The sequence below is a fragment of the Salvelinus namaycush genome, chromosome 42 (assembly GCF_016432855.1).
Source record: "Salvelinus namaycush isolate Seneca chromosome 42, SaNama_1.0, whole genome shotgun sequence".
NCBI lineage: Eukaryota > Metazoa > Chordata > Actinopteri > Salmoniformes > Salmonidae > Salvelinus > Salvelinus namaycush.
In genome coordinates this window covers 13,625,448-13,643,515 of record NC_052348.1, presented here as the reverse complement: position 1 = coordinate 13,643,515, position 18,068 = coordinate 13,625,448, and the positions used below count along the sequence as shown (strand labels likewise).

General features: G+C 46.7%; 1 protein-coding gene across 7 annotated transcripts in view; it reads left to right on the top strand.

Moving 5' to 3' along the window:
- LOC120034789 (type II inositol 3,4-bisphosphate 4-phosphatase-like) overlaps positions 1-18,068 on the top strand; it is a 150,196-nt gene that overhangs the window by 80,934 nt on the left and 51,194 nt on the right. For all 7 annotated transcript variants that reach the window (XM_038981400.1, XM_038981403.1, XM_038981406.1 and 4 more), the window contains 3 exons: positions 6,083-6,187; positions 9,346-9,454; positions 16,127-16,310. In XM_038981400.1, coding sequence (XP_038837328.1) covers positions 6,083-6,187; positions 9,346-9,454; positions 16,127-16,310 — 398 coding nt within the window. The remainder of the gene's footprint in view (positions 1-6,082; positions 6,188-9,345; positions 9,455-16,126; positions 16,311-18,068) is intronic.

Genomic DNA, 18,068 nt, shown 5'->3' with positions numbered 1-18,068 from the left:
CACACACACACACACACACACACACACACACACACACACACACACACATCCACTCTGTTGCACAAAATGACAGATATTATTTGGCACTATCAAATTATCTATTTCTGTCCTCAACCAAATTCAATAGACTTCCACAACACAATGCTTGATGGGTCACAGCACGAGCCATAACAACTCTCTCTCAATTTCTCTCCCTTTCTCTCTTTCTCTCACTCTATCCCTCCCTCCATCCCTCTATCGACCCTCTATCCCAGCTTCCTTGGGTCCCAGCGGCCATAGAATCCTGATGGAGTGATAGATTTTTCCTCCCACACCTCTCATTCCGTAATGAGATATTTGTCAAGGTGTTTTTTCCCTGCGACCCACTGATGAGCGACGATGGCCGCTCCATCCCGCACACACACACACACACACCATCTAGTAAGTAGAGAGCAAAGCGGCGTGGGTTGAAATGCTTCATGACAGCTCTCCCTGCATGGCCAGATGCTGCATTGTGTGATGATCAAGTTAGCTGCTAGGCGTTGGACACCGTGCAGCAGAGGAGAGGGCCCTCGCCGCCTATAATCCAGCGCCGCATTAAGTCGGGGCAGTGACAGACAACACTAAACGAGCCGGGCAGAGAAGGCAGCAACCAGGTTAATTATTGATACCTAATGTGATTAAAGGAGAGGTGGGGAGTGGGAGGATAGAGAGATGTAAGAAAGATGGAGAGAGAAAGAGGTGTGTGTGTGGTGGCTAGTTGCAATGTTACAAGTGAGAGAGTGAGAAAGTGGGGGAGAGGGAAAGTGAGATTGAAGAGGAGGAGGGAGGATGAACGCACTGCGTTGTGTACCAGTGGTCTGTGGGGGTTTGAGGAGGATGAACGCACTGCGTTGTGTACCAGTGGTCTGTGTGGGTTTGAGGAGGATGGACGCACTGCGTTGTGTGCCAGTGGTCTGTGGGGGTTTGAGGAGGATGAACGCACTGCGTTGTGTACCAGTGGTCTGTGGGGGTTTGAGGAGGATGGACGCACTGCGTTGTGTGCCAGTGGTCTGTGGGGGTTTGAGGAGGATGAACGCACTGCGTTGTGTACCAGTGGTCTGTGGGGGTTTGAGGAGGATGGACGCACTGCGTTGTGTGCCAGTGGTCTGTGGGGGTTTGAGGAGGATGAACGCACTGCGTTGTGTACCAGTGGTCTGTGGGGGTTTGAGGAGGATGAACGCACTGCGTTGTGTACCAGTGGTCTGTGGGGGTTTGAGGAGGATGGACGCACTGCGTTGTGTGCCAGTGGTCTGTGGGGGTTTGAGGAGGATGAACGCACTGCGTTGTGTACCAGTGGTCTGTGGGGGTTTGAGGAGGATGGACGCACTGCGTTGTGTGCCAGTGGTCTGTGGGGGTTTGAGGAGGATGGACGCACTGCGTTGTGTGCCAGTGGTCTGTGGGGGTTTGAGGAGGATGGACGCACTGCGTTGTGTACCAGTGGTCTGTGGGGGTTTGAGGAGGATGGACGCACTGCGTTGTGTACCAGTGGTCTGTGGGGGTTTGAGGAGGATGGACGCACTGCGTTGTGTGCCAGTGGTCTGTGGGGGTTTGAGGAGGATGGACGCACTGCGTTGTGTGCCAGTGGTCTGTGGGGGTTTGAGGAGGATGAACGCACTGCGTTGTGTGCCAGTGGTCTGTGGGGGTTTGAGGAGGATGAACGCACTGCGTTGTGTACCAGTGGTCTGTGGGGGTTTGAGGAGGATGGACGCACTGCGTTGTGTACCAGTGGTCTGTGGGGGTTTGAGGAGGATGGACGCACTGCGTTGTGTGCCAGTGGTCTGTGGGGGTTTGAGGAGGATGGACGCACTGCGTTGTGTACCAGTGGTCTGTGGGGGTTTGAGGAGGATGGACGCACTGCGTTGTGTGCCAGTGGTCTGTGGGGGTTTGAGGAGGATGGACGCACTGCGTTGTGTACCAGTGGTCTGTGGGGGTTTGAGGAGGATGGACGCACTGCGTTGTGTGCCAGTGGTCTGTGGGGGTTTGAGGAGGATGGACGCACTGCGTTGTGTGCCAGTGGTCTGTGGGGGTTTGAGGAGGATGGACGCACTGCGTTGTGCGCCAGTGGTCTGTGGGGGTTTGAGGAGGATGGACGCACTGCGTTGTGCGCCAGTAGTCTGTGGGGATTTGTGCCAGTAGTCGGGGGAAACTCTTTGTGCCAGTAGTCGGGGGAAACGCTTCCACAGTTTCAAAAACAAAACGGGTGTTTTCCTTTTATTCATACTTATTAAGCTGGAATGACCCCAGCATACTTCAGATGCTCTAATAACTCCATTCATTAATTAATCATCTCTCCCACTCCTATTGTTTGCCGGCCCGGCGAATTAGAAGCTTGGTTAATCCCGTTAGTGAATGTTTTGTTGGCCTTCCTAAGCCATCGGTCAGCTACAGTGAAGAACCGTCTGTCACTCGCTCTTCAATCATAGTGACGGCCTAAGAGCAAAGTCCCCCTTCTAGACTCAATAGTCTTGTTATATTGTTACAGAGGAGCCAGAGGGATGAAGTAGCTTGTGAGCTGTGTCGCCAGTGTATGAGCCACTGTAGTTCTGTATGTTTTAGACAGTCTACAGACACCACCAGTGGGTTTCCAGTTCCTCCACGGTGGGAGCTCTAAGTTGCCTGCTATTTGAATGAAAGGAAATCCTCGGATACACTCTGAGAGAATTCCCTGAGCCACCCCAACAAATGTATCCCTGTCTGCACCGCACAAGAGGAGTTTGAGGGAGAATAGGAAAAATGTTAAATGCACAAATCCATCCCAGCATCCATCTGAACCCCGGCCTCCCGTCCCGGCGGTGGTTATTTGGGAGTCTTGTTTGCTGTGCCAAGTGTGTCCTGAGGCGGCCTGAGGAGCCTGTGAACGCTGCGGCTTTCGCTGCGTTCCTCTGCTTTCCTCAGCACCAGCCCCCCCCCCCCCCCCCCCCCCCCCCCACTGTTAAGCTTCTTTAAAGTCTACACTGCTAGCTAGCTACCGGGCCTGGTTGGATGCTGCTGCTGCTACTACTGCTACATATTGGATTTTCATTTAGAAGGATGTGTGATACTGCATTGGAAAGGGTTTTTGAACTCTCCAGATGGTTGAAATGGCCCTAATCAAAGAGGATATTGACTTTGTTCATGGATGGATTGCTACAGGAAGGAGAAGGTACTTTCTGCCACCGTCTGTAATCGTTAGTGGATTGAACAACCGTTTCTGAAGTTAGCGATCCAAAGGCATCACATAATGTGTCTTCACGGCTCACATAATGTGTCTTCAGGCTGAGAGAGAGAGACCCTACATCCCACTGCTGGCTTGCCTCTGAAGCTAAGCAGGGTTGGTCCTGGATGGGAGACCAGATGCTGCTGGAAGTGGTGTTGGAGTGCCAGTAAGAGGCACTCTTTCCTTTGGTCCCTACCAAAATATCCCAATGCCCCAGGGCAGTGATTGGGGACATTGTCTTGTGTAAGGTGCTGTCTTTCGGATGGGATGTTAAACGGGTGTCCTGACTCTCTGTGATCACTAAAGATCCCATGGTGTTAACCCCGGTGTCCTGGCTAAATTCCCAATCTGTCCCTCATACCATCATGGCCACATAATCATCCCCAGCTTCCAATTGGCTCATTCATCCCCCCTCCTCTCCCCTGTAACTATTCTCCAGGTCGTTGCTGTAAATGAGAATGTGTTCACAGTCAACTTACTTGGTAAGATCAGGGTTAAATCAGAGTGAGAGAGTCCCTCCACTCCAACCCCCTCCACTCTGGCCAGCCAGCTGTGTGTGGGTCAGTATCCTGGCTCCCTCCTGTCACACAGACTGACCACCTGGGCAAACAGATGGGAATTTGATACGGCTAATTCGTCTAACCAGCACCGGTCGCTAGCTCGATTAGCCCCCGTTCCCAGTGCACACAGTTGACAGAGTGACTGACGGCAGCCCACTGAGCTGAAGTGATGGCAAGGCCCCTGGCAGACTTTAGCATCAGCCGTAAGAGATCGCTCAACCTAGCACAGCTGGGAGAGGCCATAGGGCATGTTTAGCTAAATGCTACAGATGAATATGTGACGTCAGAAACAAGAATATCAAGATGGCTGCCAAACTAGGAGCTTTTGAACGGTGGTGATACAGATATTAAACGAATAGCCGGATATAATTTGGGTATTTGGCCATCACACATGGCAAAGGAATGAAACAGACTTGAACCCTAGCTAGCAACCCGTGTAGGGCCTGTACAAAAATGTACAGTCAATAATCTGGAGATTGTGTGGACATCTGTAAGTAAACAGCTGGAGACCAGATGTGCTAGCATCAGGGTAGCATGTTGTAAGTGTAGCCCACTGGAAGACAGCAGTTAAATGTTTCATGGGTGGTAGTGGGGACACGTGTGCACACTGACTCCTGCACGTGTGAACGCTCACTGGGTCCTCCTAACGCTGGGTGGGATGGGGAAATGGGATGTAAAATATATTTCCACAGGGAAAAGCACAAGCAGGATATCTAAATAAATGAAATTACTGAGCATATAACTTTGGTATCCTGCATGTGCTTTTCCCTGTGGATATATATTTGGAATTAGCACCACAAACATCTACTTGGAACAGTTTATTATAGTCTTGGCTGAAAGGACTTTTGTCTAAAATGGGATTCCAACATTATGTTAACAAATGGGATGTATAGACCTATCTGCTCAACTGGAATACACAGGAGAAGGGTGTATGCATCCAGTCCTTATGCAGACACATCAACATGTTTTTTCCCCCATGTTTGAATGTCTGATTGGTTGTTTGAGTTGCGTGGAATTTCTCAAAGCTGGAAACACAGAGTTCTGATCGAATCGAGAGAAAACCCAATTAAACATTTTTGATGTGGAACTAATTTGGAAGAGAACTTCAAATGTTTGTTTGAGGAGAATACGATTTTCCCTCGTGTGTGTGTGTGTGTGTGTGTGTGTGCACCTGTTTTTTCCCTACCTTTATCTTGACTCACACAAACACCCTCTCCTTCAGCAAACACCACAAAATGTCAGATAGCCTGCGTTATTTGACTGTTCTTAAAAGCTTAGCCCTATTTCAAAGAAAGTTTGCCAGCTCTATTTACATATTTAAGATGTACGCTACCGGCGTGGAGCGTCAGATAGTGTTTTTCATCTTCAGCATAAGCCTGTGCTTTATCTTTTGGGGGTACAGTTTTAATTGGAAGTTTGGTACAAAGCAAGTGGTGCAAAAGGGGATCAAATCCTATGCTTAGAGGATTACACTGTACATTAGTGGATGCTTTGGAAGGCCTGATTTGGAATTGAGCTAGTTTTGAAATGCAGAGAAGTCTGGTATCTGTGATATATATTTCTAAATATCTTGCATTGGAAGGTAAATCCAGGCTTTAAAGTGATTATACAGTAGCTATGCATAACGTGTCCATTAGAAGATATAGGTGTTTGTAATAGCTGTATTTTTATAAGGTATATATTTCTGTCTGTACTGACATGTGAGGGTCATAATTGGAGCTACAAGCTCAGCCAGATAAGAAGCACAGGCTAGTAATGAACTGGGGTGTAATCATTCGTCCAAACAGTTGCAAACAGTTACGTTTTGCAACAACAAGGGTTTCTATTGGACAGATTCAGGTAGGTCCTTCCCCGTTTCATTCCATTTAAGGAACGTTTAAGGAATGTTTTGCAACAGAATCGGCATAATGAATACACTCCTGGGTCCAGACGAAACAGTTCTGTACTCAAGGGTGTGACTCCTTAAGGATTGGTGGCATGCAGCCGACAGGCTTCTGTGTTTGGTCTATGAGTTTGATAACATGATCTTGTAATCTATGACGTTGAAGATGAAGAAGCTGAATTTGATGCTTTCCGCGTATTCTCAGTTGCATGATGCAGTGACGCTTTAAAGTTGAGCTAACAGTGTCGATTTGAGAGAGACCACTAAGCGTTGGAAGACCAGAGTGGGAAGGAGTGTAGGGCGTCACTGGGCTGTACTATGAGGCCTTTTGCCTGACGTGGAAAGCCTCTTTCAATTATATACATCTTTATGGCTTGCAATGTGTTCAATACTGACAAATCTTTTCTTTGCTATCTTTTCCAGGTCCGTCGTTCAAGCCGAGCTGCAGCAAGGCCCAGAGGTATCTAGAGTTCATCCCTATCAACCTGCACACCCAGAGGATGAGGGTGACGTGTCCTAGACAAACAGGTGTGTGTCCAAATGTACTAATAAAGCATACGGGTTGTATTCATTAGGCACCAAAAATGGATTAAAACATTTTTACATTTACATTTTAGTCATTTAGCAGACGCTCTTATCCAGAGCGACTTACAGTAGAGTGCATACATTTTATTACATTTTTTACATACTGAGACAAGGATATCCCTACCGGCCAAACCCTCCCTACCGGCCAAACCCTCCCTAACCCGGACGACGCTATGCCAATTGTGCGTCGCCCCACGGATCTCCCGGTTGCGGCCGGCTGCGACAGAGCCTGGGCGCGAACCCAGCCCAGCCTGGGCGTGAACCCAGAGACTCTGGTGGCGCAGCTAGCACTGCGATGCAGTGCCCTAGACCACTGCGCCACCCGGGAGACTAAAACCGGGAAGGACTAGCTTGACTTGTCCAATAAGAAATCTACATTTTACTTTTCAGGGTTATGGTGTGCCCTAATGAATATAACCCTGACTATTACAACTTCATGAGGTTTTTCCAGCTGCTGGGAATGAGCACTGTGGTCTTGAACGTCACCTACAGCCGCTACAGTTCAGGAGTTCACGTCCTTTGCTCTACTTCTTCTCTTGTCAGGAGAGCGCACAAGGCGCGGATCAGAGGCATCTGGGGTGCTGACAGGTGCACATTAACTCTGACAGACAGACCGACCGACAGACAGACAGACCGACCGACAATGGTCTAACGAAGCCCTACGCGTTTGGCCCTGAGAGGGAATACACAGAATAGCCTGGCTTAGAGCTTCCATCTCCCTCTACAACCAACCCCAATACTCACCTCTCTGTAGTTCAGCCCTGGACTTGTCAAAATGCATTATGGCCGCTGACACGCTTCTACACGCTAGCTCTGGAATGCGCTCAGTAACTGCAAACGCGCTAGCTCTTGGGGAATGTTCCTCAGTTTCGACTTCTCTCACCGTTTGATTGATTGTAAAGTTGAAGGCTAGACAAGCCTTGACACAGATCTCGACTACTCAGCACATCAGGGACGTACAATAAGGAGAATAAGGGGAATGGAGCTGTTAGCCAAAACCATGACCACTGACTGACTGGTCAAAAAGAAGGGTTAGTCAGAAGTCTACCACCCCTGAGAAAGAGGGAGAATGTGTTGAAAGAGATCGTTCCTGGTTCAGCTTGGTTTCTGCTGACAAGTTTCAGAAGACATAATAGCTCTTGAAACACACGGTGATGCTTTGTTTGTTGATAAAATGGCTTCCACATAGTCTAGTCTCGTCACTCCCTTGGCAGTTGTTTTCTTTGGGGTGAAAAACGATTCACTTTGCCTTACGTTCCAAGAAAGCATGTGTTAATTAAGCATGCGTCCATCCATGTAAATGACATCAGCGTCCTTTCTATTAGTCACCTAGTTTTCTGTGCTTGTTAGGAATTATAGTAGTATTTCCTCTAGTTTGGTTTTTCCTTCATCCCAAAGAAACCAAACCATGCATAGCTTTTGTATTTGTATTTGCGTTCCACTATTGATCATGTAGTGAGAGAATGAGAGAAGGTGATACTAGCGACTAGCGACTGGCTAGAAAAATTCATGTTTGGATTGTCTCAAGAGTTCAGGAAGAGCTGTGAAGATTGATATGTTTAATTGTACTGTAAGCGTACAGATTTATTGTTACAGAGAAACTGTCATTCTGTTCACCGGACGGCGGAGAGTTCAAAGAAGAGCAACACAGGTGTGCTCTTATCATACAGTGTTGAGGTGTGGTGATTAGATCCCAGAATGTGTGGGTCTTCATGTCTTTGTTGTAATGTTTTGGGCCATCAAAGTGATGTTAATTAGACAATTGGCGCTCTTGGAGGAATAAAAGTTAAGCTTTAACTTAGATCATGGAGTCATTGGTAAACCTGATATACGTTGGTACTGTATGTCATAGTGGTGAATATTCTACGCTGTTATGACTTATTTTAAGAAGGATATTTTGTTTCCTTTTTATCGTGAAGATTTCTGGTATGTACCATTTGCAAATTGTGTTCTTATTGCGTAACTGTAATAATTGTGATTACTTTTAAATGGATACGAATCGCAGTCCTCACATTTTTGAGTAATTTTCCTCTATTATTTGGTGAAATGTTTAATGGTAAATGTTATTCCCAATATTCATAGCATATATGCTTGGTCTCTAACTGTGCATCTTTGAGCTAAGGTTAACTCAATAATAACTCTACATTGATTGCAAGATATTAGCTCCTTATTCCTCAGCCTCTCAATAATTGCAGAGTAAGGAAACAGTGTTATAAACTCCATTTGGGCTATGTAAAAGGGACATTTTATCTCCCTTAACCCATTCCCATGTCCTGTTCAACTATGAATTATTCAAATGTATCTCACCGGCCCGCAATAATTTCTCCTCCCAGGGAGAGAGAGACAGCCTCCCACCCTACGGTTCTCCAGTCGATTTATGGGGGCAGACGGGGGGCGGAGGGGGGACACCCTAGGAAATCAGCTAGAGCAAATTGGCCCGTGTGAGTGATGTTGCCGGCTCACCATTGTATTTCATTGTGTCGTTGTGAGGCAGTAGCCAATTAAGGGGAGCTGGGAAGTTTTAGAACCCAGGGGCTGTGCAGGGAGCGGTGGGGGACAAGGGGGGCCATGTCGGTGACCATGGGATCATTAAGACGGAAGCGTGGGGCGAGTGCCAACCAATACCCTTCCCAACCTTCGCATTCAGAGCAGCGCTGTCAGTAATTGCTGTCGACGGGACTTCTCAAACAGGACTTTCTGTGGCGGCTGGCTGCTCTGCCGTCCCAGAGGCCGTTCGTTAGCTGACCTCCACCGCACTAAACCACCACACTGGAGGATTCACTCGCACGCGCACACACACACACACACACACACACTCACACTCACACTCACACTCATCATCACCACCTCACCTCAGTCCACACTACTGTCAGACCTCATTACACGTTCCAAACAAAACCTTGTATGACTATTTTCCTGCGTCACAATTTTCCACCTTCCTTCTGAGGAAAAAAAGTTGATAAGTCTCATGTTTGTCTTTTTCTCAAACCCTCCCCTCCATCTTGACCCCCCTTCATTTTCCCATCCATTCCTCTCTACTTGGTGTACTGTACAACACAGTTCCCACTAACCCCAGGCGGGACTCCTTCTTGCCTTCCCAGATGCATTCTATGACGTGATCACGGTGGGGGCTCCAGCGGCCCACTTCCAGGGCTTTAAGGGCGGAGGGCTACAGCGGCTACTGAGCAGACATGAGGCAGAGAAGAAGAGGTGAGACAGCCTCATTATACAACACATAGCATGCAGCAGAGACAAGGCTGCCTTGGAAAATAGATTCATACCCAAATGCAACCCTCCTGGTTAAATAAAGCATTAAAGTGTCTTTGTCCAAAAAGGCACCATATTCCATGTACAGTATAGTGCACTAATTTTGGCCTGAGTATAGGGTGCCATTTTGGATTGGCCCACTTTAGGGTGGAGAGGTATAGTATAGAGGATACTAACAGAGAAGGATGGATGTAAGTCTGTCTCTGACTGGTTTTCATGTAAGGCTTGTTCTGCTAACGACAGGTGAATGTAGCAGGGCCAGCATTGGTAGTGACAGATTAATTTGGTCCTGACATCAGGATTTGATTTGTGCAAGTAGGGCTAGGCTACGCAGTACTGTTAGTGACAGCTGAGCTGGGAGGTTTGACTCAATTGGGATCTGCTCTGTTTGCCACTGACAGCTATATTTGACTGGAGGGGCATAGGCCCTAATGCCGATGAGACTGTTGACTGACTCAGGCTTTTTGTATTTACTCACCGGCTTCTCTCTCTCTGTGCGGTGGCCATTTTGGATCTTCCAGGTCCCTTCGCAATAACCCTAAGTCGTCCATATTGACACTCCGAGAGACTGTGATTGAATTGTGTCTGTTTGATTCAATTACCTAGCGCCCATCGCGGACTGTGGCTGTGTGCATGATGTAGAGTCTCTCTCTCTGACGGAGAAGACATGTCTAATTAGTATGTTCTCATCGAGCGGGGCCGTCACAGGCCTGACAAACACCCCGATGGGGGTAATATAGTGATGTAGGTGAACTGAGAACAGTGACAGTACAGTAACAGTCCCAACCACCATCCCCCATAGCTATTCATAAAGCATCTCATAGTAAGAAGTGCTGATCTAGGATCAGGCCCTCCCCCGTCCATTTCATCGTATTCAATATTATGTAAAATGCCAAACTGATCCTAGATCAGCACTCCCACTCTGAGACGTTTTAAGAATACAGCTTGGCCCTGGGGTCGTTAATCAAGATGGCCGCCTTAATGTCCTCCGATCTGAGATCAGCGTTTTGTATCTTGTCGACGTTTGCCCTTCCCATGCTGTAAGATGGAGGGGGGTTGTCATGGGTTCAGCGTGTGGCCACTTGAGTGATGCCTGAGGAAATGAGAGGTGATTTTCCCCAAAGCTTCTCTGTCGAGTGCCGAGTCATTACGGACCATGTCAGAGCCAATTAGTTACACTGAGTTTAGAGCGCAACAAAGAAGAGGAGATGGAGAGAAAGAAAGAGAGAGAAAGAAAGAATGAAACCGAGAGAAAAGAAGTTTGAAGAAAAATAAGTTAGAGCATTTTTTATTTTTTTGAACTGCACAAGCGAATTTGCCCAGTAGTCAACGCTTATCTGCTAGCATACACTACGATAAGAGTTAGCATATTTTGGAAAGAAGAGAGTCCACTGAAGTAAAATCAATTGCTTTGAAAGAGAGATTAGACTGGGCAAGGAAGGACTCCCCAGGGATACTTTTTTGTCTCATATTTGACTTAGCTAACTGTAGCTTATATTTTCCAATTTTCCGCCTGGCTAACCGTGGAACGGCCAACTGCCAAGCCCCATCTCATGTCTGACCCAGAATCCAGTCATTTGTCAGTCATTTCCCTAAAATGGGATTTCATGCTCCTCTCCATCGTTATCTTGGATTTGCTTCTATTTGCCTCGTTGGCATTTTAATGGAGTTGCATGTTTTCTTTCAATGGGGGAAAATCAATTTCCGTGACTTAATTTGCATGTTATGCCACGGTGGACATTTTTATTTTGACTCGAGCGTATCTGCCAAGAGGTGCTCTTCAATGCGCTGTTGAAGACCGTGTTTTGTGTTTGGAAATAAATATAAATTAAGTCATGTTATGAAAGTAGATTGCGAGGTTAGACCTAATCTGTAGACACAGACAGACACACTGCCTTTGAACAAGAGCCTTTTGTAATCGTCTTTGATTAAAGCGAACAATAGTCTAGATGTGAGACTTGACTATTCAACGACATATAAATGAATCAAAGGGAGGAGAGGAAAAATGAGGGATGAGGTAAAAAGAAAAACCTGGAGGTGGAACCAGGAGGGCAAAAAAACAGCCATTCATCCTGGGCACCTAGAGGAGGGGGAGGGGGGAGAAGAGAGAGGGGGGGGAGAAGAGAGAGGGGGGAGAGAAGAGAGAGAGGGGGGAGAGAAGAGAGAGAGGGGGGAGAGAAGAGAGAGAGGGGGGAGAGAAGAGAGAGAGAGAGAGGGGGGAGAGGAGAGAAGAGAGAGAGGGGGGAGAGGAGAGAAGAGAGAGAGGGGGAGAGAAGAGAGAGAGGGGAGAGGGATGGGGAGAGGAGAGCAGGGATGGAGGGGGGGGGAGTGGGTAGGGAAGGAAGAGGGGATAGAAGAGGAGTGTGCGAAAGAGAGGGAGGCGAGAGAGGGTGAGAGATGGGGAGAGGGAGAGAGAGTGGGATGGGAGCCTCGGCGTTGTACTTACAGTATGCAACAGCCAGAGCCAGCGATATCTTCTTAGTATGGGCCCTTGAAAGGAAGTTAAATTAACAGCTGCACTTCGGGCCCCTTCAGTATCCTACAAAGCTATTTACATACAGGGCAGGTGCTTTTAGCTTTCATTAATGCCTTCCACACAAATGGCTGTTTGAAAAGTCACCTTTTTTTTGTCTTTTTTTCCTTCTTTTTAATTGAACCCTGTAGACGTTGCGGACTAATCTTTCTTTAACAAGCCCCTCCTTTGAATCATTCAGCTTTTTGTACAGTGATCAGAGACGCTTACTTTGGCTGGAGCCCAGGTTTATTTAATGTGCATCATCAGGATCTGTAACGAGGAACGCTGCTGAGCTGAGGTTGAAGCACTTCTTGTTTTTATTCATTTATTATTTGGTTCAGGCTACAGTACATACACCTAATAGAGTCCTCTGGGATGTCAAGGTAAAACTCTGTCCAACTAAATAGTGTGTGTGTGTGTTATTCCCAGGCAGTTAGTTAAACTTTTGGTTTCAAAGAGAGGCAGTTTTTTTTATTTTATTTAACCAGGTAGGCCAGTTGAGAACAAGTTCTCATTTACAACTGCGACCTGGCCAAGATAAAGCAAAGCAGTGCGACAAAAACAACAACACAGAGTTACACATGGGATAAACAAACGTACAGTCAATAACACAATAGAAAAATCTATATACAGTGTGTGCAAATGTAATAAGATTAGGGAGGTAAGGCAATAAATAGGCCATAGCGGTGAAATACTTACAATTTAGCATTAACACTGGAGTGATAGATGTGCAGATGATGATGTGCAAGTAGAGATACTGGGGTGCAAAGGAGCAAAATAAGTTGCGTATTAGAACCAGTAGAGAACTGATTAACACTATCTTGTTCAAACACAGGCTGTTCTGGCATCAGGCTGTGTGTCTGTGTGATGAAGGGCAGTAGCCCTGGTCAGATGTAAGAAACTGTGCATTTCATTTCATATTTCTATGCTGCTGTCCTCCTATATGATAGTGTGGGTTTTGGCAGTAGCCCTGGTCAGATCTACAGTAAGGACTGGTCTGAAATCAGTGCCTAGTCCCGTGAGAGAGTGGCTGTTGGTCCTGGTCTGATTTGAGAAACACTTCTAAGATCAGTTGCTATCCAGCACTGTCTTACGACAGACTGGGCTTTGGGGAACCAGACCTGAGGAACCAATGGACACAATCTTGTTCAAACACAGGCTGTTCTGGCATCAGTATGGTGCAGGCTGTATGTCTGTTTGATGGAGGAGGACTTTTACAGTGGCCCTATTAACTGGTCTGCGATCAGTTGCATTCCAGCCTTGTCTCTATGACGGAGTGGGTTTTGGCAATGGCATTGGTCTGGTCAGGTCCACGCTGGTCTAGGATCAGTTGCTATCCAGTCCTCTCACTTATGACAAAGTGGGCTTTGGCAGTAACCAGACTGGTCTAGGATCAGTTGCTGTCCAGTCCTCTCACTTATGACAGAGTGGGCTTTGGCAGTGACCAGACTGGTCTAGGATCAGTTGCCTTCCAGTGCCAGGCCTGTCTGTATCTCAATGACAGAGTGTGTTTTTTGGCCCGGGGAGTTGTGGGCCTCAGTCCTGCCGTCCTCCGATGCAGTGTTCTGCTCCTGCTGGCTGTCAACAGCAGGCCTGGAAGCTCTTCATTAATTTCCTTCCCCACTATTAATTAGCCATGAGCCGGAGACACGGGCTTAATTAGAGAAGAGAGGCTGCTTCTTCTTCTTCCTCTTCTCCTCCTTTTTCTCTTTCCCTCTTCCTCTCATTACTGTCATAACCAATTCCCATTGATCATTTAGGAACATCAAGGGAGGACGCTTTGCTAGACTGCTTACTATTTGCTAGTTTTGATAATTCCTCCTAATAGGTAGGTCTAGAGTGGGTGGGTGGATGCTCCAGGGCGGAGAGCGAGGTGTGGGATAGCTAGCCCACTAGGGAGGCTGTGTCTGGGGGAGAGTTGGGTCGATAAAGACCCCCCCCACCACCTCCTGGGAGGTTCTGGTTCTCTCCGATATAAGATCATCTGCAGAGTAAAAACGTGTATACAAACATGTATTTTACATTTAACTAGCTAGCTTGTGGCTCAGCAAATTGCCAGTAAACGCTAAGAAACACAGCCAAAATCCTTTTCTTCTTGATTAAACACCTAACAACCAATTCCTCCACCATTGTAAACAAGGATATTCCAGGTCGGGTGTCCATTTTTAAGCTTTTCCCTTAACAAGCAGGGTTTCTGTTCTCTTCACTGTGCTTGTCGGCAGCCATCTTGGCTTTGGTGGAAGCTAATTAGCTTATTGGACTGACAGGCCATCCTGATGAGGAATTTATGGTTTCCCTCCAATAACCAGGTCCGATATAGGTCAATGCTCTCCTGTGGCATCAGGCAGTAGGGACCATGTGTAAACACTGATTATCCACTGCACAGGATACCTAATGGCTGGATTTGTACTTATGAGTCAACAGTGTTGTTATGCAGCTGGAATTAGCTTATGAGTCTCTGTCTCCCTTACTCACTCACTCAGACAAGACTCACTCAGACTCAGTGTTCTGTTTTATTCATCTTCTTCCATTTGTACCCTCCTGCATGTGGTAATGTGGTAATAAGAACTCCAACTCAAAGAGAATGGCCAAGTTTTAACGAAATGACGTAAATTATCATTCAAACAAATGTTGGCTCTTTTCCTAGTATTCCCTAGCAACTTCCCTAGCATTGACTATAGGCTACTCTGTAGAGATGGGATAAGATGGTACTGGATCTCATAAGAGGCCGAAGTCTGATTGTCTTTGGGCTGCAGCGGGTGGCCTATCTCCAAAGAACTCATTAGCCGTAATGACAAGGCCAGGGTTTGTTAGCGCTAACCAATCGGATGCTACATTGGCAGCAGCTAGCTAGCCCCCAGTACACCTGAAGTAATAAAGGTCTCCAGGTTTTGGCGCTGTACTGATGAAGCAGGTAGGGGATGTGTCATAAAAGATTGCTTTGAGGACTCTTCTACTCGCTCTCTCGTTCTCAAGACATTCACTCTTTCAGTCTTCACTCAATTATGCCTTGGGATCTGGCTCCAGGGTCTGGCCTACATACAGGCTGTTCAGAGCTGAATCTAAACTAGCTGGGAGGGTTGACTGCCTCAAATCACTGCCTCGTTAACGCAGGCGCTTGGTCTGATGGCAGGAAATCACTGTGGAGAACTCAATGAAAGTCATCGAAACTTTACTTGAGGTGAACGTTTGATTGGGACTGATGTGCCCTGAATCTATGAACTGACAAAACACGTTTCATCTGAGGGTGAAACGCTTCCCTAAAAATGAAAAAAAAAGTATTAATTATTCATAATTTTCATCTGGCTGCAGATATTAATTAGGTGGTTTTAGATTGAAGCGTTGGAAAGCATTGATCTATGATACAGTTTCAGGCAACTAGAGCAACATTTTACTTACTGTATCCAGACTATACCACACACTGTATTGTGGCAGTAATGAATCCAACTAGAAAACGTTTACCAGTGGACTGTTTGTGATCATCCTATTATCTAGACTACAAACCGATCCATAGTCATCACTGTTCTAAATGGACAAAATAATTGTATGTGGAATGTATACGTTCTGCTTACTAATGACGTATAGTAACATGTCATGGTTTGGCTATTGATTGGAGGCAGAATGAGCTGAAATGAATCTGTTCCTGCAGGTGGTTTGCAATATGCCTGGACATTGGTTACTCTGTGGGCGCGTCATTGATTTAATCTAAATAACTCCCAGGCCCAGGTTCTGTCTACAGTATCATTGATATATCTCCTTCGTTTCTCACTTCTCGCTCTCTCCGGTCAAATTAGAAAAGTCAAATATAGTTCTATGGTGAACTTGTCTGAGTATGTAAAATAGTTGAATATGTTTAGCACTGCTGAAACTAGCTGGATTCATACAGTCAAATTTAACCACATGCAATAAATGGTAAAACCTGAGTTTTTACAATGTTTCTTATTTTATCAGTTTTTATCTACACTGCTGTTTACAATCCTCTAAAATCTTGACCCTTTTCTTTTCCTCTCTGTCTCTCTGTCTCTCTCTCGGTCTCTCTCTGTCTCTCTCTCTGCCTCTCTCTCTGTCTCTCTCTCCCTGTCTCTCCATCACCTCTTCAGTTTCAGCACAGCATACCAGTGCATCTACTACTCCCCAGAGCACACAGCCAAGGCCCAGGAGGTGTTGCACAGTGTGGGCCATCTCCAACCTCTCATCTCGGGCCTGGCAGACCAGCTGCTCCAGGCCGCCCAGCAGCACTCCATGGCTGGGCTGAGGGAGGCACTCAAGACCCTGGCTGGAAAGGTGAGTAGGCCTCTACCACCACAACTATCAGAACAACCACCTACCAGCTCTTTCCTTGTTCCTTTTCCCACCATTTAGCTCCAAGCCTGGGGTGGGAGTGCTGCTTAGTGCCCCTGCCTGGATCTCTAGCCACACAGGTCTCCTACCACCACCACAATCTACCCCCTCTTTCCATGTTCCTTTCCCCCACGATGGAGCTCAAAGGCACAGGTAGAAGTGCTATGCTTAACTTGCCCGGGTGCAGGAATGGTGCTGGGCTGAATGCCACCATCTGGATGTGTGTAGCACCACAGGGAAGCTCATTTTAGAGCTCTTCCCTCCTGCTGTGCTAGTGTGTAATCAGGCAAGGTGAAGCCTGGTAGGTGAAACTTAGGAGGTGAAGCCTGGAAGGTGAAGCCTGGTAGGTGAGCTACCAGGGGGATTAAAACTGGAGCTATTTGTAGAAAATCTCCTTTACAGTGACTCTGAGTGTGAACATGTGTTTTGCCTCAGAGATGATTGTTTATACTGTTTTTTGCTGAATATATTTGGCTGCAGCAAGTGTATTTTAATGACCTGAAGTTGCCCTTCAAGCGTACTGTCACCTACTACAAAACATCTGCCGTGAAGACATCTAGCTCTAGGGTTAAACACATCCCAAACACACACACACCTCTCGTCATACCCACTGTCCATAACTCATCATTAAAACGCCAAAGCCAACAAAAGTGAATTGCGAGCGCAGAGTTTTATGGACAAGACACTTGGTGTTTTATCCGTGTAATTATGAATTACATCTGGTGCTGTCAGATTTGCAATCTGCTGCAGTGAGTGAGTGAGAGATTGTTTTTGCCACAGTGGAGTAGAGCCCAATCAGACAGCTTAATTGGTACATTCTCTCTGTCACAGCTTCCCCTCATCCTTGATTAGACACGCAGGCGGCCTGGTCAGCACCGGCCCTGCTCCTCTGATTGGAACTTCAAACGTTGTGTGTCTCTGTCTCGGTTATTGGGTGTGTGTGTGTGGTGGGCGGAGTGAGGGAGGCTTGTGGTAGGGTGTGTATGGGGAAAGATATAGTTGGATGGGGAGATTGATTGATGGTTGTCCGTTGGATAGTTGTTCATGTCATATGCATGAGTAGTCTGTCATACAATGTGTGTTTGCACATTTGCTTATAGGGCTGTGTTGTGTTCACACTAAGTAGCTCATCTATCATCTATTGATTTTTTTTAAATAAATTTTTTATTTTTTTATTTCACCTTTATTTAACCAGGTAGGCCAGTTGAGAACAAGTTCTCATTTGCAACTGCGACCTGGCCAAGATGAAGCAAAGCAGTGCGACACAAACAACAACACATTGATAATCCATAGTCCGCCTAGGAACACCACACATTCAGCACACAATTTTCACCATATAATGTATGATCCTGAATCAATTAGGTGGTCTACCCATGGCGTTTCCACGGAAACTCTCAAAACACACACTCACTCACACACACACACAGCCATGCTGGCTCCCTGGGTTGGTGTGTGTCCACTGTCCAGACAGATGGCTGTGGAGTTTCGGTCCATAGGGAGGGAGAGACAGACAGAGCCCTAATGAAAGCACAGAGAGGTTTGATCCACAGTCACGTTACTCACCAAGGACAGCTCCCACTGCCAGCGTCTCACACACAGAGACTTCTCCTCCAGAGAGTCTGGGAGTGAGATGAGCAGTGGGGGGAGAAGTTAGCCTGGGATCCAAACTGATTATTTCACCATTTTCAGCTTGGATTCAAG